Source organism: Psittacula echo (genome assembly GCF_963264785.1).
Source record: "Psittacula echo genome assembly, chromosome: Z".
Lineage (NCBI taxonomy): Eukaryota > Metazoa > Chordata > Aves > Psittaciformes > Psittacidae > Psittacula > Psittacula echo.
Window position 1 is genome coordinate 81821722 of NC_137742.1, and position 27794 is coordinate 81849515.

Below are 27794 nucleotides of genomic sequence, written 5' to 3' on the forward strand. Positions count from 1 at the left end.
TGTAGCAGTGTAACAGAGAAGAACCTCCTGTAGTCCCAAACAGTAATACTTAAAATGTAAAATACATTTTCGTGAGCCAGGGGTTGGGGGGAGAAAGCAACTGACCACTCTTTACTTCAACACTTACTAAAATAATCCTACCTGAAGATGCAATCACTTAAAACATTTACAAGCATGATTTATTCATGGGATAACCAAGGCAGCTTCTGACGGACTTGGACATAAAGTTAGGCCTGGGTCCCATGTCTATAGAGGTGAGAGCTGGACTCTGCACAGGGGCATGACAATCCCTCAAGGGATGCTCCAAGTCACTGCAGAAACACAACTGCTCTTCACTAGACCATGACCACAGGTTTTGTCGCCAAGTATACTCATACAGCTTCATTGCTCATTTCTCCCTAATTATGACAGAAGACAATATATAATAATGTGTTTTAGTCAACTTTTCCTGCAAAATGTGGATGGCTGCTTAGAATTACAAGAACTCCAGAATGACTCACATGTTTGCTCTTTTTCTCTTAGGCAATTTATTGCAAGTTTCAGCAGCCCCCACCAATTCTAGCTTCACCACTTTATTGCAAAACTGACAATCGGAAGAGCTATGGCTCTGTACGCCACCTTTCCCGAGAGATGAGGGAGGAACAACTACTTCATCAGCCTGAACCGATGGCTGTGTGTGACAGTCCCTGGTACATTCTGGAAAGTAGTTTTCTATTAACTAGTGGAAGTCGTTTAGGTGTCCTGCAGAGAGTAAAAGAAATAATTATTCAAATTTGGATAACCAGGCAAGAAAAGAGTGGAGGTTATTTGAACAAAAGCCACTCTAGGTGCGTCAAAGACAAAAATCAGCAGTGCAAGGCCTCAGGGACGCAGAGTGGCTCTGGGGACAGGTGTGAACCGAGAAGACCGGCGCTGCGCGCTCGACCCCCGCTTCGGCCTTCGGGACGCCAGTTCTCCGCATGGTTTACCGTAGGCAGCTCTGCGGGACGAGCACCCCGCGCCCCGCAGCGCGCCCACGACATGGCAGCACCACACCGCCTGTCACGACAAACACCACCCGGCCGGCACCCGGGACCAGTCCCGCGGCGGGGAAGCTGTAACAGGGCGCCAGCGGCCTGCAGCGGCTCTGCCTAAGCCGAAGGGGCGCGTCGCACCAGCGGGCGGCGGACAGAGTCAGCCCGGGCCGCCCTCCGGCCTCGCCCCCCGTTCTCTCACCTCATTTCCCTGTCCATTCCCGGCAGCCGTCCTCTGCCTCGTCTCTCTTCCCGCCTCCCCTCCCCGGGACCACCTTTCCGCCCCGCTCTCTGCTCCCACCCGCCAAGGGCCGCTTGCAGCACAGCCCCGCGGGGCGCGGCGACGGTTAGGCACTCACCTCGCTGCCGTCGCCGTTCTCCGCCCGCTGCTCCTTCCTCCTGCCGGCGGCGGGTGAGCCCTGCAGCAGCTGCTCCAGGCAGGCGGTGCTCGGCAGCGAGGAGCTCTTCTGGTGGGACAGATGCGCCCCGGGCCGGCGGCCCTCTTTTCCGCCCGCGGGTCCCTCATCCCCCGTGGCGGGGTCGTCTCGGCGGCCGGGCGGAGGCCCCTTCCCCTGGTGTAGCAGGTGCTCCCGCAGCCGGCGAAAGGCGGAGCCGGACTCGGCGCCCGGCTCCAGCGGCTCGGCGGCTGAGCAGCAGAGGTTGGGCTGGGAGGACGAGAAGACGCGATCCAGCGCTTGCCTCCGCCGCTTGAAGGCGCCCCACTTAGCGCCGGGGGGTAGGTCCCCCTTGCCGCTGGCCGGCGGCGGGGCGGGGGGCTCCGCAGTGCGGCGATCTGCTGCCGCCCGCCCTCCACCGCTCCGGCTCTTGCCCCCCAGCTGCAGGTTCTTCCACAGCCGGGCCTGGAACGACACCGCCGGCTCTGGCTGTCCCACTGCGGCCCTAGGCTCCTTGCCTGGCTCCATCCTCCTCCTCCTGCTGCGGCGGCGACGGCAGCAACAGCAGCAGCCGAGCCCGCCGAAGCCCGGCGCCTTTACTCCGATGCGGGGCGGGCCGGAGCTGCGCCCGCCGCCGGGGACGAGCGCGGGGCTCCGCCGCGCCTCCCGCCCCGGCGCAGCCGGGGCTGCCCGGAGTTGGGAATGGGAGGACGAAAGTCCCTCCCCGAGCCCGCCGGGCGAGAAGTTTGCCTCCGTGAGCACCCCCAGGGAGGACGGCGAGTAGCCCGGTCGAAAAGTTAACGGCTGGCGCGGAGCGGGCTGCTGGCGGCCCGCCTATACATATATATATGTATATAAGTGTGGCGATGCGAGGACATAGCCAGAGCGGGCCTGCCCGGCCCCCTGTCTACCTATTCTTTGTGTCTGTGACAGCCGCATCTTGCGGGAGGCATAAGGCAAACGGCGATGCTGCAGTTCCGGCGGAGCTGGGGGTCACCCGGACTTTGAGCGAAGGGGCTGCAGGCACCGGCCCCTGCGACTCCTGTGTAGGCGGCTCGATAGGCACAGGGCGAGCATGGGCACACGGCAGGGAAGCAGCGGCCACGGGCCCCAGGGTGCTTGCGAGGGAACTTGCCCTTTGGTGGTTGTGGTATCAGTGCCCGGCCCAGCGGGTTTGTCAGGAATGCGGCCGGGAAAGAACCTCAGCTCATGCGACACGGTTTTGTTTCTTCGAAAAACCGAAAGAGAATGGTAATAATTGTAAATAATCATTATATTTGCAAATAATCACATTGTTTTCTCATCGTAGCACACTATCCTAGTGCCCACATCTCTGCATTTTCATATGCTTTGAGCTGAAATTTCTTTTTAAATAAAAATAACGGCAGCAAGATGGGTTCAGAACAGGTTTATACACTCATGAAACAAACCGAAGTGACAGAAATCCTAGAATCCCAGGTTGGAAAGGACCTCAAGGATCCTCTGGCCCAACCTTTCTAGGCAAAGCATGGTCTTGGCTAGATGTCCCAGCACCCTGTCCAGCCACATCTTGACCATGTCAACTGCTGGGGAGTCCTCCGTGTCCCTGGGCAGATTATGTCAGTGTTTGCTCATTCTCATCGTGTAGAATTTTCCACTTGTGTCCAGCCTGAATCTCCCCTGGTGTAACTTGTGCCCATTATATCTCCTCTTTTTCCACAGGACTCCTTGTGAAAAGTGAGTCTGTATCTTTTTTGCATGCCATGAGCCATACCTTTACCAGGTGTAATTTTGGGTTTTGTTGCAAAAGTCACTTCTTTACACCCTAGAGGATTTGACCACCTATATTCTGATTTGGCTTTCCCCAAAAAGTTGGCAACCAGGCATTTGACAATGCAACTCATACTGAACAGAATAGGAAGAATACAAATTAAAAGTACTGAGATAAAATGGGTGCTTTCAAATCATCAGAGCCTTTAGAATTCAATTTACGATACTTGACAAAATAGCCAAAATAATCTCTGAGCCGCTGAAGATTATTTTTGAGAAGTCCTGTCAGGTAAGTGTCATTTCAGGACCAGAAAAAGACAAACATAGTCAAAAAAAAAAAAATAAAAAAAAAAAAATTAGAAAGTCAGAGATAAGTCAACCTACTTGGATCTCTGGCAGTGAATACAAATGATCAGCTTCTAACCACCTAAAACCGAAAGCATCAGATAGCAAAGATCAAATTTATCAAGGCCTAGAGGAAGCTTATGTGTCTCAATATCTGACATGACATCTTTAAATCAAAGAAATGTGCTGAGATTGAAAGTCTTTAAAAGATTTGCTTGCTGGTGAATAATGGATGTACTCAGCAGGAATAAAAAAGTAAAACAAAAAATTAATTTGGTCCTTTGCCTATACTGGGGAGATTGGCAAAGGCCATCTAGAGTATTTCAATATATGTATTTGCCTTCTGGTTTTTTATTTTCATATTGCAGTTGAAACAGGTCTAAAATAAGCAGCTTTTCAGAGAAAGAGTAATTTGTATTAAAGTTATGGAAAAGTGAATGCTGTTTTTCACACCACCAATAGATACAGGAAGAATCATAGAATAGTTAGGGTTGGAAAGGACCTTAAGATCATCTAGTTCCAACCCTCCTGCCATGGGCAGGGACAAGAATACGGCATTGTGTTCAGAAGAACTGTTTATTTGACAGAATACTGGACTACTCTCATCCTTAAATGACAGTTATTTTCAGCAGTGATCACCCTTTACTATTAGAAAATCAACAAACAAAAACTAGAGACCAGGAATTTGTTACTTGTATAGATGTATTCACTACAGCAACCAATCTCATAAATGCAGTGCAGTGCTATATGGAAGCTCATGGTATCACGGGCAGATGCATGCTGCCGTATAGCAGACTGGTGTTCTCAGTCTGCCTTGTGCTGTATTCTCACAACCCCTGCCTTGTGTGGTCCCAAACAACATCCTGTCAGGCTTCCTGATTCTTTTTCCACAAAAGCCAGCCTAAGCAATCCTTACATTAAAATGGTATCATTACATATAATTTCCAAATCTGTCTAATTTGTGTCCTTTTTATCCAATCAGAAAGTAAATTTGTCTAGAAAATAAAAAGTCAGAGTAGCTCAGGCTGTTCAATTGTAGAAACGTATTGTCCTGGAGGCAGAGTGGGTCTGGGACCAGAAGGCTGTATGTGGCTGCACTGTAATAGACAGAGCAGGATTATTCTAGAATTCAAATCAATTCACCATAAACAGTTCTATAATCAGATGAGTCATTCTGCATGTTGAATTCTCTCAGCTGCATTCATTTACTAAAGTTGAAGCTGAACCTGGCATAAAGATCATGTCAAGACTTCAAGTAACATTCAGACAGAGATCTCAACATTTAACAAAAATATGGATGTAACACCTATACAGATGGGAATGACACTTTTCAAAATGTAAAAATAAGCCTTTATTAGCCTTAGAAATAAAAGAAAGGTATCTGAAAAGATCTCTTTATGCCTTACTGCTTCAGCATTTTGTAACCTGAAACAAAACAGAATATAAAACCAAGAAAAAGAGTTATACGGTATTTCAGACATGAAACCAAGGAGATTCATAGCAGAGAATGCTTTTTTTCTTTTTCTAATGTATTAATTATACATGTCAAAAAAGAAGAACTCTTTCTGAGGAAAGCAACTATTAATCTCCTCAAAACTGTATTTGATCTATTTATATATGTGATTATTTTAATTAGTTTAATTTAAACTGATAAAACAAATGTACCACTCAATGCTAAGCGCTGTGTTTTTTAAAACATATATATATTTTTAGCAGTCTTGCAGACTGATGCAAAGCCCAAAATTCCTCCCAGAGTAAAAATCTTTTGTTTTGGTTTTGGTTATTTCCTGGGGGTGTGAGAGGGGAAGCTACTTTACAGCTTTTGATATTTAGGTCATTATCTACATATATTTATATTTGGAAATACAGTTAATTTTCTTTGCTAACACTTCCTTTTGAAATACCCTCACTTCTCTCATCATTCAGAATCTAAAATACAGCAAAAATGTCAATATTTTGAAATACATATCAGATAGCTATGAAGGTAATATTTGTTTGAAGATGGCTCAAAGGATGAACACAATTTTGGTCTTCTCAGCCTGGAACCACATTTTAACACCATTTGCACATGTTTGCTGCTGTCATTTAGTCTTCTGTCTCAGTGTCTCTCCAGTCTGACTGGTTATTAATTTGAGTCTCTTTCTCATGTGAGTGATGTTTTAAATGGCAAAGTTCTTGTCTGTAACACATGTTTTAAGTACAGCATTTTACTTACCGGTTTTCTCTTGTTTTTTCCCAAACAGTAACAATGGGATGTTAGGCAACCCATGGATGAATTTCAAGTCTTAGCATCATAAGTGATAATCTCAAGCAACTTCTCCCCAGCTTGTTGTAAAAATTTTTGTATTGTGCAGACAACAACATGTTCTTTAACTCCTCTTGTTCATGGCCAAAGCATTTTTACCTGAAACTTTCTAATCAGGATTCAGCATAAGGCACAAATTCAGTATAGAGCACTGTAGTCAGAACAGAGAAGAGCTTTGAAATGTTTGAAGTGTTAAAACTGTGTCGTATGATGTGGAGCTTCAGGCAGTGTTAGCTATAAGCAGTATTACAAGTCGTGTCTTCACCCACAAGTACACAGTAATGAGTACATTTCTTCTTGGGTTTTATACAGATAATTATGCCCCCTACCACATATGGCTTTTCTAATTTGACAAAACATATCATCTCACAGAGTAGATCACAACTTTTCTCAGCAAAATGTTTTATTGTCTTGGTGCCATTTCAAATATTTTTAACCAGCTGTTGAGGTTTTTTGGGTGTAGCAATGACAATAAAGACAAAGCCATTAACTGAGGGTACTGCAGGCTTCAAAATTATTTCCTGAAGTGAGATAACCCCCTTTATGTATTAGCAAAGTACCATGAAGATTATAGGGTGCACTGTTACAAGAACTTGAGTCAATTCACTTGAGATTGATTTCACTTAATTTTGTGTACATCTTTGTACATAATTTTAACTGTATTGCTAGCCTTCTGCGGAAGTTTCTTAGCTATTTATGCACTTGGTGCTGTTGATATCTGACACAGTTCCCTTAACAAGTGAGGAAGGTCTAATGCAGCTCCTGGGACTAAAGGGAAGGAAAAGCAGAGTCACAGATCAGTACAAAGTCACAGCATCTTTGTATCATAAGCCATGTCCAGATCTCCAAACCATGTAGTTAAACCATACACCAGTCTACACTCAATGGTGGGAAATCCAACCAGACATTCTAACAATGGAGAAGCAACATGCTTCACCTACGAGAAGGCTGAGCATCGAGAAATGGCACTTCCTCAGATGTTTGCAGATGTTTTTCCCTTTAGATCTGCACCACTGAATGCACAGCTCTTCACATGGGGTCTGGTTCACCTTTTTGGCGTTAGTACTAAATTGCACTAATGTTAGTGCTAAACTGCAATATTAATTTAGAAACTTTATAAAGCTTCAATTTTATTCTAAACTTGTCTGACATCTTCATCTCCCTGGTTAATACATACATTAATGAGCAAGCCTATGTTTGATTCAACATTTCAAACTACCTTCTGCTTATTGTATGTGGGCTGGTTTTATAACATGAACAAATGTCTGTAAAAAAAGGTTGCATCTTTAAATGCTTGTAGGGTCTTCATGAATTGGTAGTATTAACTATTTAGGCCTCTTCTACTAGTCTAATCTTTATTTGCTGGCATGACAAATATTTTTGCGCAACAAAATACATACATTATTTTTTCGTTTCTGTTTTGTGATTCATCTCATTTTCAGCCTTGCTTTTTATTCCTGTATTGCAAAACCCAATCAGTGCTTGTGATTCACTACTAATGGTCATATTGACATTCAAAGTTGTCTGTGCTAATTGACCCAAGTAGGTTTATATCATTACAAAAATCCAAGTTCATAATTGGATCAATGAGCAAGCCTTGAAATGCTTCCACTGCTCCTTAGCATTTACTTCAGAACAGGTTCTGGTGTTTCCTTCAGTATCTGTCAGGGTTACTAGATCAGCTATAATTTCTTCCCTTTTCAGTCCCTCTGAAAGCTCTTTCTAAGGGGGATTGCTTTCAGGCCTTTGCCTAGCTTTCTGAGAAATTTAATTATTCTTTTTAAGGTTTGGACCTGTTTCTCCATAACTCCTCTATCTCTTCAGGTATTAAGTTCAGTTTTCTTTATTTCCTTCCTTCGCATGCACATTAGCCACTTAATTGAGTGTTCTCTTAGAACCACAACATTATTTACTTTAGAATTAGAAACAAAAAGAAACAAAACTACAGATACTCTCCATATTCATCTTATTATAGCATCTTATGTTGCTAAGCATCTCATCCTTCAGATCTTGCCTGGTTCCTTAGCCAACTTAGCACAGTGCCCTTTAAATCTTCTTATAACAGTTTTACTCTTTGTCACTGTTCGGTTTTTTTTGTTCTTTGGTCAAAAAATGCATCTCTGTAGATTCATCTGATGTTAGGCATCTTAGATGTTATGATTCACAGAAAAATTCTAAGGATTCACCAACAAAGTTTAAGTTGACAAGCAGATGTTCTTTATTTGCGCCCTGGGAGACACGGGGGATAGCTCCTCCGAGCATATCTTGCTCAAGCACCAAACAAACCATGATTATATAGTCATCAGACATACATATTCATTACATTACATGCATGTTCATAAAGGCACTTATACGTGACATCATTCTTCTAGAAAATTCCTCCCACATGTGCACAATAATGTGATAGTGAGTCTTTGGGACCTATGGTGGTCATTTCTTCCTCATCATCTTCTTCCTCACTTTGTCCTTTGGCTGAACTCAGTTTGGAAAGTCCTGTTGTCATGCCAGCAAACACTAGTTCAGTTCTAGCAGGTTATTATAATAAAACGTTTATCTAAGATACTTCTTCACTGTCATCTACCTTAAAGCTCTTACCCATTGCTATTGTTGCAAAGCTACCAAGCTCAACATTACTTAACCACAAAGCAGAATTGATTTTACTTATTTACAAAAGATTATACTTCATTTTGTATTTCTTTGTTTCAGTTCAGAATGAATCTAGCAGTAGTCCTTGACAGCTTTTGTGTCTTTGTGGAAGCATCACCAGTGGTGAGCCCTTTATTCCATTCCTGCTTGTTCTTTCGGATGTGTCCTGTTGACCCTGCATGAAAATTGACTACATGCATCATAACTGAGAACTCGAAATACTGAAATACACATAACATTTACTGACCTTTACAGTCAGTACACTTCACCTATTTCAACTACCATTGAACAAATGTAGAAACTAATGATTTTTTTTCTCTCTTAAAATTTTACCTATTTTGAGTGATCTCTACTTAAAATCATATCCCCTTCCAACAGCCTTTTTGTTTTGTAAGCTCTCAATATCCCAAAGGATATAAGCATTATGATCTTTTTTTCACATTAACACTGCTCAGATTTAGAACTTCAGGTTCTGCAACCCCAGATTCTGGGGTCCTGCAGTACAATGAGCAATTTCAATTCCAGTTGAAATGAGAGACTGTGGAGGAGTCATATGGTCACCTCCATTTTCTCCTCCATCCTAGCACTGGCATTAGCAGGATTGAGAAAGGAAAAAGCTGACTGGAGAATCATTTGGATCTTATATGTATATACAGATATATATAATCTGAATCATGCTGCTTTTTCTGTTATTTCAATCACCAAAATGTCAAGCTCGTTTAACTATAATTTCTCATACTAGTATATTCTTTGGTTGCTTTGTATGCTGGAAATATTAATAATAAAGGAAACAATCTATATGAACTCAATTATTATTCAGTTTGGCTGTTCTGGTTTTGAACTTATGACTTACATCTGTGTATTGTACTAGCTGTCTTTTCCCAAATAAATACTTCCATAGGCCATGGTGACATAAACATACAGCAGCAGACCAAATTAAAACTTCTGATGTAGATGTAAATACAGTAGGAACAGCCTTAAGAATACAGTCTTAATTTTTTTCTGCTTTGACTGAGTAAAGATCCATAATATCTTGACAGAATGCACATGTGCAAATAGTTAAATATTTAACTACTTGTCCTGGGTTCAGCAGCAGCAGTCAGTTTTTCTCCTTCTTAGTAGCTGGTGCAGCACTGTGGGTTTGACTTTCGGCCTGGGAATAAGACTGATAAAGCCAATGTTTTCAGTTGCTGGTCAGAATGTTTACCCTGACCAGGGTCTTTGTGAGTCTCATGCTCTGCCAGGGAGGAGGAGAAGCCGGGAGGAAGCAGGGACAGGACACCCAACCCAAACTAGCCAAAGGGGTATTCCATACCACAGCACGTCATGCCTGGGGATGTAACTGGGAGTTACCCGGAAGGGCACATCTTCTTCTCTGTTGGGATCATTTCCGGCGGGCGGTATCGTATTCTCTTCCCTTGTTATTTCTCTTATCATTATTATTATTATTGGTAGCAGTAGTGATTTGTGTTATACCTTAGTTACTGGACTGTTTTTATCTCAACCCATGGGAGTTACATTCTTTCGATTCTCCTCCCCATCCCTCCAGGGGTGGGGGGTGGTGGGGCGGAGTAGAAACTGTGTGGCTGACTTGCTGACTGGCTTAAACCACGACACTACTAGTGCCTGCATCTGTAGCCAGTGTAAAATAGGCAATGTGGAATGCCAGTGTAGTTTCTGATAAAGAGAAACTTCAAGAGACAGCAATAACATGGAAATGATTGCCAGTGATTATATAGACTCCTAGAAAGCAAAGACTTTATGGTCCTGCTGAAACAACTCTCTTTTCCAACTACATTGCTAGATTATTCCTTCAGGTGATATCTATGATCACTACCTCTAATTTTAGACCAAAGGCTTTAGAACCATAGAATCATAGAATAGTTAGGGTTGGAAAGGACCTTAAGATCATCTAGTTCCAACTCCCCACCATGGGCAGGGACACCTCACACTAAACCATGCCAACCAAGGCCTCATCCAACCTGGCCTTGAACACCGCCAAGGATGGAGCATTCACAACCTCCCTGGGCAACCCATTCCAGTGCCTCACCACCCTCTCAGTAAAGAATTTCTTCCTTATATCCAATCTAAACTTCTCCTGTTAAAGTTTTAACCCGTTACCCCTTGTCCTATCACTACAGTCCCTGATGAATAGTCCATCCCCAGCATCCTTGTAGGCCCCCTTCAGATACTGGAAGGCTGCTATGAGGTCTCCACAAAGCCTTCTCTTCTTCAGGCTGAACAGCCCCAACTTTCCCAGCCTATCTTCATAGGAGAGGTGCTCCAGTCCCCTGATCATTCTCATGGCCTCCTCTGGACTTGTTCCAACAGTTCCATGTCCTTTTTATGTTGAGGACACCAGAACTGCACACAATACTCCAAGTGAGGTCTCATGAGAACAATTCACTATACTTTCAGGATACTTCAAATGGACAAAGATACTTAAAAATATCAGGTATTTCTTTTGAACACAACGTTGTCTAGCACAATTTTGACTTTGTTTTCATTTTGTCATAAATAACTTCAGTATGAAGATCACAACAAATACAATACAACATTTATGGTTTTGGTTTGTTTAGTTGCTTTTACCATATGTTTTCTGATGTCAACTCTTTCAAAGCTCATAAACACATTTATTCTAGTTGTATGACAGACAGAGAGGAACTTCTGCATATCAAGAGGGAGTAACTAACTTCAAAGGTAAGCTAGAGTCACATTAAATTATAAACATTTTTACAATATTGATAGAATGCGTATTAACTTGTGGCCTGCTACTTGAGAGCCAAGCTCAATACAAGTACCATCTGGTGCACAGGATCCTGCACAAGCCCAAACAAAACTGATTTTTGAGGGTTTGCAAAGGCATCCATAGCACAAAAGACAGATGGCAAATTTCATGTTCACCAACAGATTTTCAGAACTGTCAGTGCAATGTCGTACTTTCTGGATACTCTCTCGCATTTAGACTTTTTAAATGACAGATGCAAGCAGTAGTAACTTGTTACCCAATTACCCGCTTGCACATGCAAACTTCTAACAAAGTATATGGAACACACATGTTTTATTATTCTTTTTATTTTGAATTGAGCGTTGGAAATCTCAGTCTGGATGTCTACCAACTCATATTTGCACACGTGGTAACTACACATGCAATTATTTGCATGCATAAACACCCAAACTGCAAGCTACACTGAGAACTGAACCCAAAAAATTGCAAGTCCGGGAGCTCTGAAAAATGAAGCCACTTTGAGCAACAGAACTGCTATGATGTGGGCAATGGGAATAGAACCTTTTTCTGAGCTTCCATCCATTTGTGCAGCACTTCTCATGGGGACTCTGAGACTTTGTAGCCTATTACTGACCTCATTAGCTATTTTTTTATCAGCTAGAGATTGATTATATATACAGTTCATCTGAAATCCATTTTGTAAGTATTTAACACCTCTGAACGTTAAAATGATTTTTGTATTTAGTATCTTTTCTACATGGTATCATTGGAAAGTACGAGTGTCCTTATGAAGAGCGAAATAGTTTTTTTCAGCAGCATGAAACTAACACTAGTCCTTTCAATCTGCAGCAATCTCATACCACTCATACAAGAGATTGAATTTATGATTCTCAAGCTCTTATTGCTCACTCACTGAGATTAGGCAAGATTCTTGGGATTTTCTCACCAAGCAGAAGCATTCAGGGAGCTGATCAGTTTCATGTAAGTGTCCCAGAAGTGATCAAGATCACACCTTTGTGAAATCCAAATGGTCTGATGTGCAAAATGTGCATTTCACTTTGCACATTGAATTCTGGATATGCACATTCTCCTGTGTGCTTGTTTCATAACCTGCAGACAACTGCAAGGTAATACTTCCTAACATGTGGTTTTTAACGCAGAATTTTGTCTTGCACAATCAAGAATATGTGTACTTATGAATATTCAGCACCTGTTTTCCTTGGTATGTTATTAGAATTTCAGCTTACCCTTCTTCATACACATACTGTTCTCACATGGCTCATTGTTAGACGAGGCTAACTTACTGTCTTGTACCAGAAGGCACCAATAAAAGACAAAACCAAAGCAACTGCCTTTTTGTTTGAGCAGTTGTTGTAATAACTCTAGGTTTGTCACATATGCAATTAGGAGAGCTAGATTTTTGCATCTGTGAATAGGTATGAATCAAACTGCCTGAGAGTGAAGCTGAAGAATCTTTTAACTTCTGTGTGAACAATTTTATACACCAGGGAACGACAGAAAGCCTCAGAAAGCAGTACTCAAGCGCTGCTGAGAGTTTCTAGCCCATTTACATCTGCAGAATTGCAAAACATCATGCAGCTGGGCTAGTGAATTGTGAGTGTATCACTAGGGCATGTTGCAGTTGCAGTAACTCATGGTTACTTTGTGGAAAGTGATTTGATGTTTTTGTAAGGTTATGGAACTAATAGATGTAGCTCTGACACGTTCCTTATCAATTTTAAGTATTTAAAGAGCAGCACACACCAATATGAAACTATTATCTACTTCAGAATTTTAGCATTTCTGAATTTATCCTTTCTTAGGGAACCAATATGGTATCTCTGTATGTCTCTCTTTACCTCTGCATATCCCTGCATAGCTTATGCACTGCAAATTAAAAAAAAAAAAATAAAATCTGATTTTTCACTGTGTTTTGTCATAATCTGTTTTCAACAAAAGTAGAGTAGATGTTGCAAAGAGGACTGTCATGTTGCTGTGGTTTCTGCTGCATGAAATGCAGCCAGGCAGTACAGCAAATGAGCAATAATTTTAATTTCAGATTTATAGGGTGTTCACTAGAAGGTCATAAGTAAATGACCCTCTATCCAGAGGGACCTTGACACGCTTCTGAGGTGGGCTGATGCCAGCCTTAATGAAGTTTAACCAAGCCAAGTGCAAAGTCCTACTCCTGGGCCGAAGCAATCCCAGCCACAGCTACAAACTGGACAAAGAAGAGATTCAAAGCAGCCCTGCAGAGAAGGACTTGAGGGTCTTTGGTGAGGAGAAGCTGAACATAACCCAGCTTCAGTGTGTGCTTGCAGGAGAGAAAGCCAAGAGTATCCTGGGCTGCATCAAAAAGAGTGTGACCAGCAGGTAGAGGGAGGTGATCCTGCCCCTCTACTCTGCTCTCATGCCTCACTTGGAGTATTGTGTGCAGTTCTGGTGTCCTCAACATAAAAAGGACATGGAACTGTTGGAACAAGTCCAGAGGAGGGCCACGAGGATGATCAGGGGACTGGAGCACCTCCTGTATGAAGACAGGCTGAGAAAGTTGGGGTTGTTCGGCCTGGAGAAGAGAAGGCTGCGTGGAGACCTCATAGCAGCCTTCCAGTATCTGAAGGGGGCCTACAAGGATGCTGGGGATGGACTCTTCATTAGGAACTGTAGTGATAGGACAATAGGTAATGGGTTAAAACTTAAACAGGGGTGGTTTAGATTGGATATAAGCAAGATGTTCATTACTGTAAGGGTGGTGAGGCACTGGAATGGGTTGCCCAAAGAAGCTGTGAATGCTCCATCCCTGGCGGTGTTGAAGGCCAGGTTGGACAGAGCCTTGGTTGGCATGGTTTAGTGTGAGGTGTCCCTGCCCATGGCAGGGGGGTTGAAACTAGATGATCTTAAGGTCCTTTCCAACCCTAACTATTCTATTATCCTATGATTTTGTGACAGAGTATTTCATCTGATCCTGGGGAGGCAATGCTGAAGAAGTGGGAGATAGTCAAAGAAAAGGAAAGGAGTTGTTCTTCTAACCTGGGAGCAGCCTCATAATTCAATTGAACTAATTTTCTACAGAACATAGAAGTGATTTTGCTTGCAAAGCTGTTAAAAGAAAATTTACCACTTATTCAGCAGCAGGGTTAGTATTCCCAGCCCTTGTCTGCTACTTTGCAGAACCTCTTTCTTATTTGATCAAATAATTTATGAAATAGTCTTTGCCTAGAAATTTATTATCAGAGAACTTCAGCTGGAAAAGAAGAAATTTAGGAAATGTAGAATAAAGGAAACAAGGAGTTTAAAGTATATCAGACAAAGAGAAAAAATGCATCTGTGCAAGATCTGCTTGGTGTAGTAGTCTGAATTGATACAATCTCCAGTGGGAATATTCTCAAGTGAAAAAAAAAAAAATTATTTTGAAGCAAAGAACTGCCTCTTGGATGACGAATAGCATATTATTTGTCAGTTATCCATATAAAAGCAGATTTTTTCCACTAAATGCATGGAAATATACCTAAATACGTGTATATTTACATATACACAGAGGAAACCCAGAGCTCAGAAAGGTTTGCTTGCATTTTCCCCACTTTGTGATGTGCTTTTTGCTGAACAAGGACCAGTTTTAGAGAACTAAGGAGCAGAACTGTTATCTGATGGCTGTGTTGCATGAGGAATCACTTCCACACCTTCCCCTGGGAAGGGCCAACCCTAATTGTACAGGCTACTTACGGCAAAATTTTGTAAGACTACAAAAAGTCAAAATAGCTGGCATTTAGAAAACTAGCATGGGTCCTCTCTTCCAGGACCAGCTGAAGCTGGTTGCACTACAAGAGGCTTCCATTCTTTCATTGACTTTTTAATGAAAGAAGAAATAACTGTTTTGCTTGAAATGTTTCACACCTTATGGTTTACACAAGAAGAATTTGGTCTTTCAAAGTTAACAGGGTGCTGCAGTGTCTGCTTTTATAGATCAAGTAGTTGCAGGATGATAAACTCCCCTGAAAGGATCTGTTCCTTCTGCCAGTCCCTGTAAAGCAGTGTGGTAAGTGTGTGTTTTCCTTTCTTCAGGCCATCATGGGCAGATGTGGGGCGTAGCAAGCATTAAAGGGTACATGTTTCTATTGAGCAATAACTTTCTTACAGCACAATGTGCTCTTCCAACAGCATCCCAAAATATGGAAGCTGAGAGAGCTGTCTTCAGCCTCTGATACCCAAACTTCTCTTGTGATAATATGTTCTTATCCATACTGTAAATGCTCTCACTGCCCACATATTTTTCCATTACTTCTCTCCCACTAATCCTTTAAAGCATTGTGATTACTCTCTCCCTTTTTCTGCTTATTCCTTTCTGGGTATTAATGCATCTCTCTCATTCACTCTTCTCTTGACTTGTTTGCTTTTTCAGAATTGACTTTGCTTTTCCATTTCTAGTGAGATCAGAAATTCTGTCAGATTCAGTGCCACATTTTAGCTCTAAGTGGGAGATTTAAGAAGTTTAAAGTCAGAACACTTTAGGGAGTATTTATGATGAAAAGTAAAAAAGTAAAATTAATCTAAGCAATGCTTGCACATTTCCCTGCTTATTTACAGTACATAGATATTTAAAGACTTTTTTCAAAAGGTACTTCACTTATTTCTTACTTGTGACAGATATGCTTTTTTCCTTGGTTATTTTTTCCTCAGTCTTGAAAGTATCCATGAAAAAACAGTGATTGGTGGGAAATCAGGAATTAGGTTTAATGATTTCTCTGTCACAATGAGTTTTTTATGTCTTTTTCTCAAAGAACCAATGACAACAGCTGGTCAAAGAGTTAATTATGCATAGAAAAAATAATATTTGCCTAATGAAATTAATATGAACATTTTCAAAGGAATCAAAAGCTCTAATGTATGATTGAATGTTGCTGGAAATCATTTGATGAATAATGCATTCCTGACATAGAGACTACAGCAGATGAAACAAATTGATTAAAAAAATATTCAGTATTACTTAAAACACATGTACAAATAACTGCAAGTCAGGGTCAGAGGCAGATACTGCAATTTTCTGTTTTGTTGACTTTGTACTCATGAAGCACAGTTGGTGTGCACTGTTCACATAATGATGTGCAGAGCTCCACCATCATGTGATTGTCTGATCATTTGACCTTGAGGCATTTGACTATACACTGGCATATACTGAAAACTCATCCAGCAGAATTTTATTCAAACCTGGAGATGCATTACACCAGGGAGCCCAAGCTATTAAGCTCCCAGTAACCCACAGCTTCCAGGGTTTAGAAGCCCCAGCTGCACGTCTGGAATCCTGGAAGCCCTGAATATTTGTCGAAATCCCAGTTCAGAGGCAGCTTCCCAGCAGGGTGGACCATGCTGGGCTGGGAGATGCTGGGGTCCCAAGTCCCTGCAAATGTGCTGCAGATATGTTGGGGTCGCCCGCAGCTCAGGGAGTCCCAGCAATGGCTCCCCAGCTGAATCTCACCTGCATTTCCACACACCTTCATGAAACCAATGTATTCCTGCTTCCAAAGAACTTGTGCAGGCTTGTGTATGGTGCCCTGCTGACACACTGTTCTGCAGAACATCACCTCCATTAGTTTCTCAAAAAAAGCAACTTAGATGGATAGAAAAGTCCATATTCTTTCCTTTTATTCTGGGGTTCACAGCAGATCTTTCTAACTTGCCCTTCCTAGTTTCTTGTTATTGATATGGATTTTCAATGTAAAATGACAGTGTGGAATAGAGCCCATAAAAGCATTTCTTCTTCTATGAGCACTTTAATAAGCTGGTGTGCAGATCCATTCTCATTTGTTTTCTTTAACGTACAGAAAGCTGACAGGTATTTTGTCCTGTTACAATATGAGTATTTACACATGCAGTAGGCTTTCCAGGGCTATGCATGGTTTGGTCAATGTAACACTTACATCACAGGGATAATGAGAGGCTTAATTAATTCAAGTCTTTCACAGTCAGGTGGAAAACAACGAGTAATCACAAAATACTGCCAATTATTTTGTCCAAAACTTGATGGCTGTGTGTACTGGGAAAAGGATTACATTTTACCAGAAATACAATGTGAGTTCATGATACTGTAAGTGAAAACTATTTCTTATATAAGTAAATTCACTGCTGCAGAAGTAATTCTGCAATAGGAACCCATAGCTTTCCACCTGAAGCAGCCTTGTGACACTGAGCTGAGACCAGCAGTAATGTGTGGGCAAGGCTGCAGGTTTTGCTTATTTAATAAAAGCTGGCTGTCACATGCTGAGAAAGCCCACTGCCCGCATCCATCATTACCACTGTTTTACAGCCCCTGTAATTAGAATTCACAGGAGATTGATCACAAGTGTCACTTCCCTGCAGAGACCTACATGCTCTGCCATATGCAGAGATTCTGCCTGGATGTGGGCAGCTGGTAGGATGATGCCTGCTTAGACTAAGTCAAAATGACATTTTTCTGAGCAGAATTCAGGTCAACCTGCACTTCAGGGTTAAGCCAACCTGGAGGACAACAAAAGTAGCAAATATCCTGGAGGACTATCTACTGATTTTTTCTGTGCCTCCTTTCTTGTTGCAGCTAACAAAACCTTCTTACACATCTTCAAGCATTCATCTGAATTAATAATATGATAAATTACTTTTAATTCAGGACCTATTTTCCTTAGTGAATGTGTAGGATGCTGCTCGCTGTCTTGTTAGGTATAGAAAGAGAACCATAGCCAGTATTTGCATAAATGCCTAATACTAAGTGGTTCGGGACAGCATAAAGAAGGCATAAAAAAGACAAATCCAATTCTTTACAAATTTTCTATATAGAATATTGATCAAATGATAATGAGGTTTTAAAACAATAGAAGAGTTTTATGAGTCATTTTGTGTCTGGAATATATCAGTGTTCCTTTTTTTTTTTTTTTTTAAGGTTGTTCTCAGTTTTTACTACCATTGTAACTATGGAAAGTCATTGCCAGGTAGGAAAAAATAACATAGCCTTCTCTGTTGTACCTTGTCCTGGGAATTCAGGTTACAAGAGCTGAGATAGCACTGCTTAGGGATATGAATGGGAATGTGCTGGCTCTTCCTGAATGATAGAGGAGGCTAATGACTGCCTTTGCTTATGCCCTGTGTGACCTTCTGAAAGAAACGGATGGAAAGGCATGTCAGGTCATTGGCCTTTACATGTCCAGAGGAATCAGCCATCAATGGTTTCTGAAATGATAATTTCTCTAAAAAGTTGTTTGACAACAAAAACCAATGAATTAAATATCCTAGATATTAAGGGGAAATGTGTTGGTGAGTTGTTTACTTAGTAATGCTTAGCATAACATCAGAGAGGATTAGTAATAAACTTCTGTCTGAATAAACTGCATAATATCTACATCCTTCTGATCTTCATCAGCCAATGCCTTGGCAGAGATTTACACACTCAAAGCAAGGTAATAGAAATGTCATGTGATTAGAACAGCTAAATAATATTATCTTCATTACATTGTTGTCACATGAAGGGGGGGTGGGGGGAGAGTTTCTTGACTCCTAGTGTTTGATACGTCTATCAGCACCGCAGGAAAGCCAAGACCCTTGTGCCTGACCAGTTTGTCAGCATCCTATTATAGGGACCCTTCGCTGACCATTCCTGCTGTGTCAGAGGGTGATTCGACTGACTTGTTCAGGGAAATGCACCAACAGCCTCAGGGGGACCCCTCAGCAGGTCTGCCCACTTTATGTTACCCACTGCTGGTTACTGCTGGTGCCCATGAAGGACTAACACTGACAGTTTACAGAATAACACATTTTATTGATATAAAACTGACAGATGAAGATTCATGGATTGTTGGTGATAGGGACTGTCTGCAAAACCAAGCTTGAAGTGATATACAGTAACAGCTGGCTTGAGTTAGTTATTTAGAATGCATAAGACGAAGTTCTTACCCAACAGGTGTCCCCATGGGGGAGAAGACAAGTTCAACCCATTGACTGATCCCAGAAGTTGCAATGGAGTCTTCCCTATCTCCTCACCTCTCTCATTCACTTTTATACTTTTCTTTACTCTCAGGTGGTGCTTGAGTGACTCCAGTCATACATTCTTGTACTATTGATTGGTGTAAAATTCTCTCACTTCTCAGTTAAAGATGTAGCCAATAAGAAATATAGAGTGCATATTCAGTGAGTGGCGATCATTCCTTGGAGGCGGTTAACTCTGGGATGGAGGTGTGCCTCAGTATTATAATGAGATTATAATGACCAAGGTTGACCTAAGGAAAGTGATTTTGCCACAGTTGTTGGCTCAGCAACAGACATTTTCCCTTATATTTCCCATTTGACAGCTGCTATGCAGCTTGTCAGCTGCATGGTACCATCAAGCCCCCAGTCCTGCAGGAAGTACAACAGAGCCTGGCTGCGGTGTTTCCACTTTGCTCTACCCTCCATTGCTCCTCTAGGATAGAAGGTTGTGTTGCCCAGGGAATCATGGTGGAGTAGATACTCTTCATACCAACAGTTCTGAAAGTGGCAACTGTATCTTATCATAAAGAGGTTTCTATAATACTTCAACTTCTGTTAGACCCCAGTTTTCTCTAATTTCCCCCCCAACAGTGATTTTCCCACAGATGTGTACTATATACACTTCAGTGTACTATTTGGTACAACAAAAATATCAATTTATATCTACAGCATGTTTCATCAATGTCACAAAAATCATTAAAAAGACAGGATCTTCTGAAGCAGTATTTATAAATGCAGCAAAACTTTATATGATTTTCATAGCAGCTTCTTATTCCTCTGGGTAATATTGCATCAATCTTGTTATGCATCACTATGTTCAGCCAAAAAATCCTGAACTATAAATGGAGGAAAAATGTGAAATCAATACCCTCAGAAGTGTCTCAACTTCAGCAAGATACTTAGACAGTACTTTCGGACTTGTGACTAAGGTTGGTATTTTTGATACCCATATCTACCTCTGGTATTTTATTTTTCTGGAAGACGGACAGGATTTGAGAGGTCTTCCTTCTTCTCTTTGATCCAGTCAGATGGCAATGGACAAGCTCGCCTTTTTTCTGGCAGCTTTTACTCTTTTCATGTTGGCAGTGTCTAGGCAATGCTGCCAGGCTCCCCTATGATTATCTTTTTTTGCACCTTTTTTCATCATGGACTCTGTGCCAGTTTCCATCAAGTTTGATTTACTTAATTGGCAGCAAAATATTCTGTATTTTTTATTGAAAAATATTCAAACCAAATATGTTTAATTTCTACCATGGACTCTAAACCAAATTGCCTCTTTCAATTACATTTCAAGGTATATTTCTCTTAGCCAACTCCTGCTTTCTCCACTAACCAAAAAGGGCTTGTTCACGTTGACATGTTTTGTGGGTCTCAAGATGCTTCAGAGAAACATAACTACATGCCCACTCTCTCTGTGAAGATAATTTCTTACTTGTATTACTCCAAGTTTTAAACTGCATTAATTGTTCTTCTCCATGGCTATCAAGGGAGTCATTCTGCATTAGAGTTTATTGAGGCTGTCTCTTGCTTTCACTGGATTTCTCGAAGAAGTAATACTGAAATACAAGCTAAGAGTTGACCAACAGAGGAGATCACACTAAAACTGATCCTGCCTCAACCACTGCAGGCATCACAATTTCTAGAACAAGTGTGACACCATTCTTACAATAAATATTAAGGATAAAAGCAATCAGCTGCCTAAGTAAGCAGCATAGTATTTGAGTTAAAGCACATCATAGACAGCATCTTCAATGGAGAGATGTCCCCATGCACAAGTGACCAAGTCTCAAAGAGAGCCGCTGATTAATCATGGTGGCTGGTGATGACCCATCTGGTCCCATCCTGCTGTTTTTTATAGCTGCCTGCCATCAGGACCAGCAAGGGTTGGAATGGTGAACAATACACAGGGTTTTTTTGAACGAGACTTTCAAAAAGATGCTCACTATGCTGACCTTCATTACATAACGCATTTTCCACTCCTAAGCATCAACTAGGACAACAAATGATTTTGAGCGAGAGTGGAGATTATGGGAAGGGTGGCCTATTTTAGAGTTGCTCATCTGCTCCTGTTACATGTCGTAGTTATCCAGCCAGACTTTAAAGTTTTGCGTTGATACGTTCAGTGTACATATCATACTCATACAGAGATTGATAAATCACTAATAGAAAGATACCATGGGATCAATCGCACAAAACAGGCAACTACAAAGCAGCATATTCAAATACTTCTTCTATTTGAAACAGTCTGTTTAACAACATTACTATGTCACCAATGTGAAATTACACTGTTATTACATCTGACATGCAGAGTTCATATACACATGACAGAACATTTTTGCAGATAAAATGGGATTAGTCTATCATGAGGTTTTTTAAAGCATTGTACCAAACATGCCCTGTCTGCTGAATGTATATGCTCCCAGTAACAGCTGCAATAATTATTCTCCATTTAGGATTAACTGATGTCAGCAGCCACAGTTTTTGTTATTTCATTGGCATCAGAGCTCTTAATATTAAGCAGCTTTCATAATTTTTTTTCTTTTTCTTTTTCTTTTTTTTGGTAGAGATAAAGAAAGCTAGGAAAATGTCTTATTTTCTCTAATAAACCTAGAAACAGCAGTCTATGCTGATGAAAGAGCATACTTAGGAAGAATCTGAGCTGAATTGAAATATTAAATAATCATTGGGAGCACATTCATTTTCCTTTGTACAAAATAAAACTTTTTCTCAATCTCTTTTTCTTGGATGATGGTCACAGGAGATTTTACTTCCGAGAGCACATACTGCAGAAATTATTTCCCTGCACATCTACTGCTCCATGCTATTGATCAGAAGGTAATAAAAGACTGTGAGTGCTCAAAGAGGGAGACAGACGCCCTTAAGTATATATTCTTTTTTTCTAGATTAATCCCTAAAATTGTTTTCTTCATTACTTAATATCATGTCTATCATCACTAGGATAAAAATATTAGAAGTAGATAGTAGCTTCATTACTTAGCAATGTCTTTTGTCTGCAAAAAATTAAAAATTTACAGCTCCTCTCATTTTATTGAGAAATAACTCTTGCTTGTGTTTCTCACTTTTATGGATAATTTACAAGACCTTCACAGCAATGGAAAGTTAAGAGGAGGAGAAAATATACTTAAAAAACCAAAGTGGGCTGTACCTGTGATGTCTGCAAAGGAACAGAGTCCTAGGGAAGTTCTCTGCTGTGCAGGCATATCTTTGTGTTACTGTAAATATATAACCGTCTTCCTTGCACATGTAACTAACTTCAGGCAAAACATCCCCTTCAGAAGAGTCAATAAAAAGAGCTATAAAGTCAAATTCCTTATTTTTTTTACAAGCTTCACCTTATTCCTACCAAATAAAAGAAGCATTAGCAGAATCTGAAGTGCTTATGATATCCTGTACATAGCTATACTTGGGCTTTGCTACATTTCATGTGAAGTGTAAGTCTTCTTAATTTAATCATGGGATAAATGAGTTATATTATTGCAAGGTTTTGTGCTGTTACGTGTACTAGTGTATTTGATTTGATCCACTGAATTTAATGAATACTTCTGTTTTGCTCATCATTGAAAAATACTATGACCATATGTCCAGCTAAGTTAAATGAACTATATCCTACTTATGTGGAGCTAATAACCTTGCTGATCGGAAGCCACAAAATCTAATTGGAATAGCTGTCCGGTCATTCAGTTAATAAAAAAGAGTAAAACAGCACATTGCACTAGACATGGTAGTCTGATGCATAGGAATAGTGGTACTATTATGCTACCTTTTTCTTCTAGATGTTTTAACATAAAGTGACCTGGATTTTCAAGTGCTTAACACCCAAAATTTTGTGACTTACACTGTTTGAATGTGTATACATATATACAATCTGCTGGGATATGATCTTTGCTTTCACTGACACCCTCTATTTTTGTACTTCTGCTACATATGTATTTTTAGCACAGCATGTTCAATTATAAGAGAATGTCATGATTTTTGCTTACCGAGGCAAGAATTTCCAGATTTTACATTGAAATAGAAACAGCAATTATTTTAATTGCATTTAGAATGTGAAAAAAAAAAAACCCAACCATGAAGTCCAAGTTCACATAACAGGTCTGCACTTATGGGGTGATCCCAGCTGAAGCCAAATACAGTGTCTTCCTCTGAAGCAGTTCAAAACCTGGTGCTATTCAGATGCAAGTAGTCCATCTGAGTTAAAAAAAAAGTAGTATCTGTAACTGTTTTAGCTCCTGCCTCAATTTCTCAAGTGATTACAGGTTGCATGTTAGTGATTATCATATGAGTGATTCCCTCTGATCGCTCCTCCTGAGAGCTTCTCCAGCGTGCCTATCCTAAGCCAGTGGGGAGGGTGGACTGCTGCTGCCTCTGGGGAGCTAGGGCTGGAGGAGCCCATGGTCCCCACACTGGTGCCCAGCCACCCTGTGGTTCCCACAAACAGTCCCTTTTCTAGTTCCAACCCCCTGCCACAGGCAAGGACATCTTCCACTAGACCAGGTTGCTCCAAGCCCCATCCAACCTGGCCTTGAACACTGCCAGGGATGGGGCAGCCACAGCTTCTCTGGGCACCCTGTGCCAGGGCCTCACCACCCACACAGGGAAGAACTCCTGCCTAAGATCTCATCTCAATCTCCCCTCTGTCTGGGTAAAGCCTTTTCCCCTTGTCCTGTCCTTACAGGCTCTTGTCAAAAGTCCCTCTCCAGGTTTCTTGTTGGCACCCTTAGGCACTGGAAGCTGCTCTAAGGTCTCCCTGGAGCCTTCTGTTCTCCAGACTGAACAAGCCCAGCTTTCTCAGCCTGTCTCCAAAGCAGAGCTGCTCCAGCCTTCTGATAGTCTTGTAAATAGAAATGGAAATGGAAAATTTCCAAGCACCCTGATTTTGGAGCAGCCTGCCTTCCTGTTAGGAGTACACCATCAATGAAAATCCAGCATAGGAAAAACCAAGCAGCTCTTTCATAAGAATACGCCTTGTCTCCATTTAATCCCCGTCTAGATGAGATATGCATTATTTCGCACCAAGGGAGCCCAGCCTGCACATGCGCTGAGTGAACAGCCCATCTGTTCATCCCCATGCTAAACATAGCATGCCAGACCCTGCCATGCAGGGGCTGAGTTCAGAAACACAGGGTTATCTGGCAGCACTGCCAGGTTCCTGGAGAATTTTCTGAGGTACAAGATATGTGGGAGCCCATCTGTCTGAAAATACAATTTGTCACAGGCACCATGAACACCACTCTTCATCTTACTGTCACTTGGGGAAAATGCCATACAGGGTCTTTCTGGCCAGCGTCAGATGCCAGGAGCCTGTCACTTAGAATTGTAGAACCATAGAATCAACCAGGTTGGAAAAGACTTTTAAGATCATCAAGTGTAACCATTACCTCAGGACTGTCCAAGACCACCACTAAACCATATCACTAAGGGCTTCATCTGCACAGGGAGAGTTTGTGTTCTCCCTGGGGAAACCACAAACCCAGACAAATGCCAGACCTTTACAAACCCATCTACAGGCTTCAGTGTTGTGTAACACTGATGAAAGTAGTAGCAGCATATTTCTACATGCCCTTCTGCTCCTTCCCACTGACCAAAAAGGCATAAGCAGAAATGGCTCGAGATGCAACAAAGGGTTGGGGCAAGATCCATAGAAGGTTTTGAGGGCACCGGTGGAGGACTGGAACACAACCGGCTTTACTGCACTGGCCCTGGAGGTACTGGCGCTTGCTGGACAAAGGAGGACGTCTCATTAGGTCTTTTAAAAGTCAGTGCAAGCAAGCACTGGGACCTGCCCACCCAGGCAAGCAGCTTGGGTGCCACTCCACCAAACAGAAGTGTAAAAACCATGGATTTCAGTAACTGACATGAGAAAACAGTGACTCTGCCCCATTGTCTTCTATCCTACCTGCTTTAGGATAGGCTGGTTTACCTTATTGCAATAATATTTATATCAACATCCAGCTGTTGACAGACATTGACAGTGCTGACAGACACTACACATTGAAATACCTTCCTGAAAAAATGAGTTTAATATAAGTCCATAGCAGTATTCATTAAGAGTAAATTCCTTCTCCTCTTGGGAGGTGCTGTAAAAAATATTCCACTTATTCAGTACTGTACAAGTCCAAATATTTCCTCTTTTTTAAGAGGCAGTATTTCAGTAACAATGTGTTTTAATAAGTAACAAAACTGATACCTTTAATCTCTTGCTACAGCTGCTTGGAAGTAATTTGAAAGAGATAATCCTTTATGTTGGAAAATGTAAATTTTCCAATGTAATTTAAGGCTTTTCCATTTAATATCTGAGCAATTTTTTCTTAATTTTCCTGTTTGGGAAAAGAATTTCCACCACTCCCTTCAAGCAATAAAACTTTTTTGGCATGAAGGAGAGACCAGCTCTGTAAATAATTTATTAATATAATTATTTATTTCAAGCTTTTCTTATACTCAGCAGTCAGGATTTCCCAACCATCACTTACCTCTCTTTTGTTGCAAATGTTATCCAAAACCAAAGGGTTCCATTAAGACAGCAACAAGCTGAGGACATATTCCAGAATGCTCAAATGTGTGTGGTTCACCTAGTACTTCTCAAGGACATTCGCTGATAAAAATTCAGAATACAGTAGCTATTGCCACATTTTAAAACAATTTTCCATTACTCTGTCTTCTCTATGGATTATCCTCAACAAGCAAAATATTGTCTTTTGGCTAGATTTCAGGTTCTCTGTTCTGCACCTTTTATTGGGTTTTGTTTGCCAGCAAAATATAGTTCTTTTGACGCTGGGAACACAGCTCAGTTTTACTCTATTTCTATAGTAAACAGGAACAAAAACAACAAAGAAAGCACTACTTCTCCTTTCCGAAGAGGCAAAGAAAGAAATGAAGTTTGAACATCTGACTGCCTATGAAAGTATTCTGCTCTGACTCTTCATTTTTAAGATGCTTTCTCTCTGGGCCTTCATTGTCTCAACCTTATCATCCCAATACTGACTATTACTTGTAACGCCTGTACAGGGCATTGTTATTGTGAAAGAAACGCATATATATAGAAGGAGCATGAAGGAATATTTGTATATAAGGAGCATATATAAATACCTATGTCTTGCTTCTGTGTGAGAAGCAGGTCAAACCTCCTGTTAGCTGCAAAGGTGTACAGAGAGCATTGAAATAAGTCTTAGAAAACTTTAACTTCTTATTTAAAACATGACATATCTTTTTCATATTGGTGATTAATCCAGTTTGTTATCTTATTTTCTATTCGCAAACTTTGGTACTTAACAGATCTGAACTTCTAAATAATAGCTAACCTTCAGTTTGTTTGATAAATCAGGCAATATCCTTGCTTCTAGGGTGTTCCTTTACATCAGCAACTGATAAAGTGTATATGGAGTTCCTCTTCCAGTCATCCTAGAAGGTTATATTTTGCAGGGAGGAAAGGAGATACTTGGGGGTCAGATAGGGCACAGAGATAAATTTGAAGCAGTCAGTTGTGATGAATTTTGGACTTGGTTCCCCTTTGTTCAACATAAAGGCAAAATGCTGTCTGTCCTCTAAGAGACAAGTGCTGTAATATTGCCCACAGTTGTGTCATGGGGTTGCTTCAAGGCAGATTTATTTCAGCTAGGAGGCTGATTTTCACACCATCTTTCCCAGAATGGGTGCTATGAGACAGCGCCTTTTCCAGACTTCAGAACTGTTAACTTCCAAATATTACCTCAGGATGGTTTTGCAAGTCGTTTTCACCAAAGCAGAGGTGAGAAGGGTGCCCAAATGTTCCATTGTGGAATGTTTTGGTTTCTCCAGTGGAGCCATCCAGCTGTCAGTATATGACATTTTATCTCTACAGTGCTACAGAAGGATTTAAACTAATTTGAGACCATTTTCTCAAGATAAAATATCGCCTATGTTCAGTGATATTTCCTTAAGGGCCTTTTAGCTTTCTTACGCATTCAGCTCTTGCTTTTGACATATGTTTGTAGAAAATCACAGTCATTTTCTATTTGCAGAAGCATCAACAAAAAGGAAGGGACTGTCATTTTGTGTTTTGTCACATATTGTCTTGACATAGTCAGTTCTGTGTTGTGCCCAGCACATCCACGCAGCATAACAAAAGCAAAACATTGGAAGATATCACTGATATGGATAGGGCTGTCACACGTGATTCTGTGATCATTTATGCTGTGACCCATGGGTGTCTGATCCCCCTCTGTGCCCCCAGATAATGATGATGACATGCACCTTAACATAATACCGCCACCTGCGTGACATGCAAGACCTCATGTGAAACAGCACTATTTACCATTTCTTGGACACCCATCTCATTTATGCTGGCTATGGCTTTACATTTCTCCAGCCCACCTGGAAACGAAGAATGATGCTGAACGCTTCTGGCACATCAGCTCTCAGGCTCTTGAACACTGTTTTGACACCACAACTACCCAGTGAAGAATAATGACAACAGTCTTCAGAAGAAGTTCCTGCAAGGTCTGGTGCCACAGATCTTGGGGAAATTGTCTGCAAACGTGCCAACACACTGCCTGAACCACTTGTAATTTATCATATATTGCACTTGAAGGGCAACTCGCTGTGCCCAAATTTTCTTGGGCAGATGT

General features: G+C 41.2%; 2 protein-coding genes across 2 annotated transcripts in view; one reads left to right on the forward strand and one right to left on the reverse strand.

The window, feature by feature from the left end:
• The window catches only part of MCTP1 (multiple C2 and transmembrane domain containing 1), a gene marked incomplete at its 3' end in the record, with an annotated part of 278893 nt that extends 276936 nt beyond the window's left edge, over positions 1–1957 (reverse strand). Inside the window, 1 exon segment of the mRNA XM_080636973.1 lies at positions 1373–1957. Coding sequence (XP_080493099.1) covers positions 1373–1936 — 564 coding nt within the window. The 5' untranslated portion in view covers positions 1937–1957.
• A 317-nt stretch (positions 1958–2274) lies between these two features.
• Positions 2275–27794, forward strand: part of FAM81B (family with sequence similarity 81 member B) — a gene marked incomplete at its 5' end in the record, with an annotated part of 59021 nt that continues 33501 nt past the window's right edge. Inside the window, one exon of the mRNA XM_080638349.1 lies at positions 2275–2558. Coding sequence (XP_080494475.1) covers positions 2275–2558 — 284 coding nt within the window. The remainder of the gene's footprint in view (positions 2559–27794) is intronic.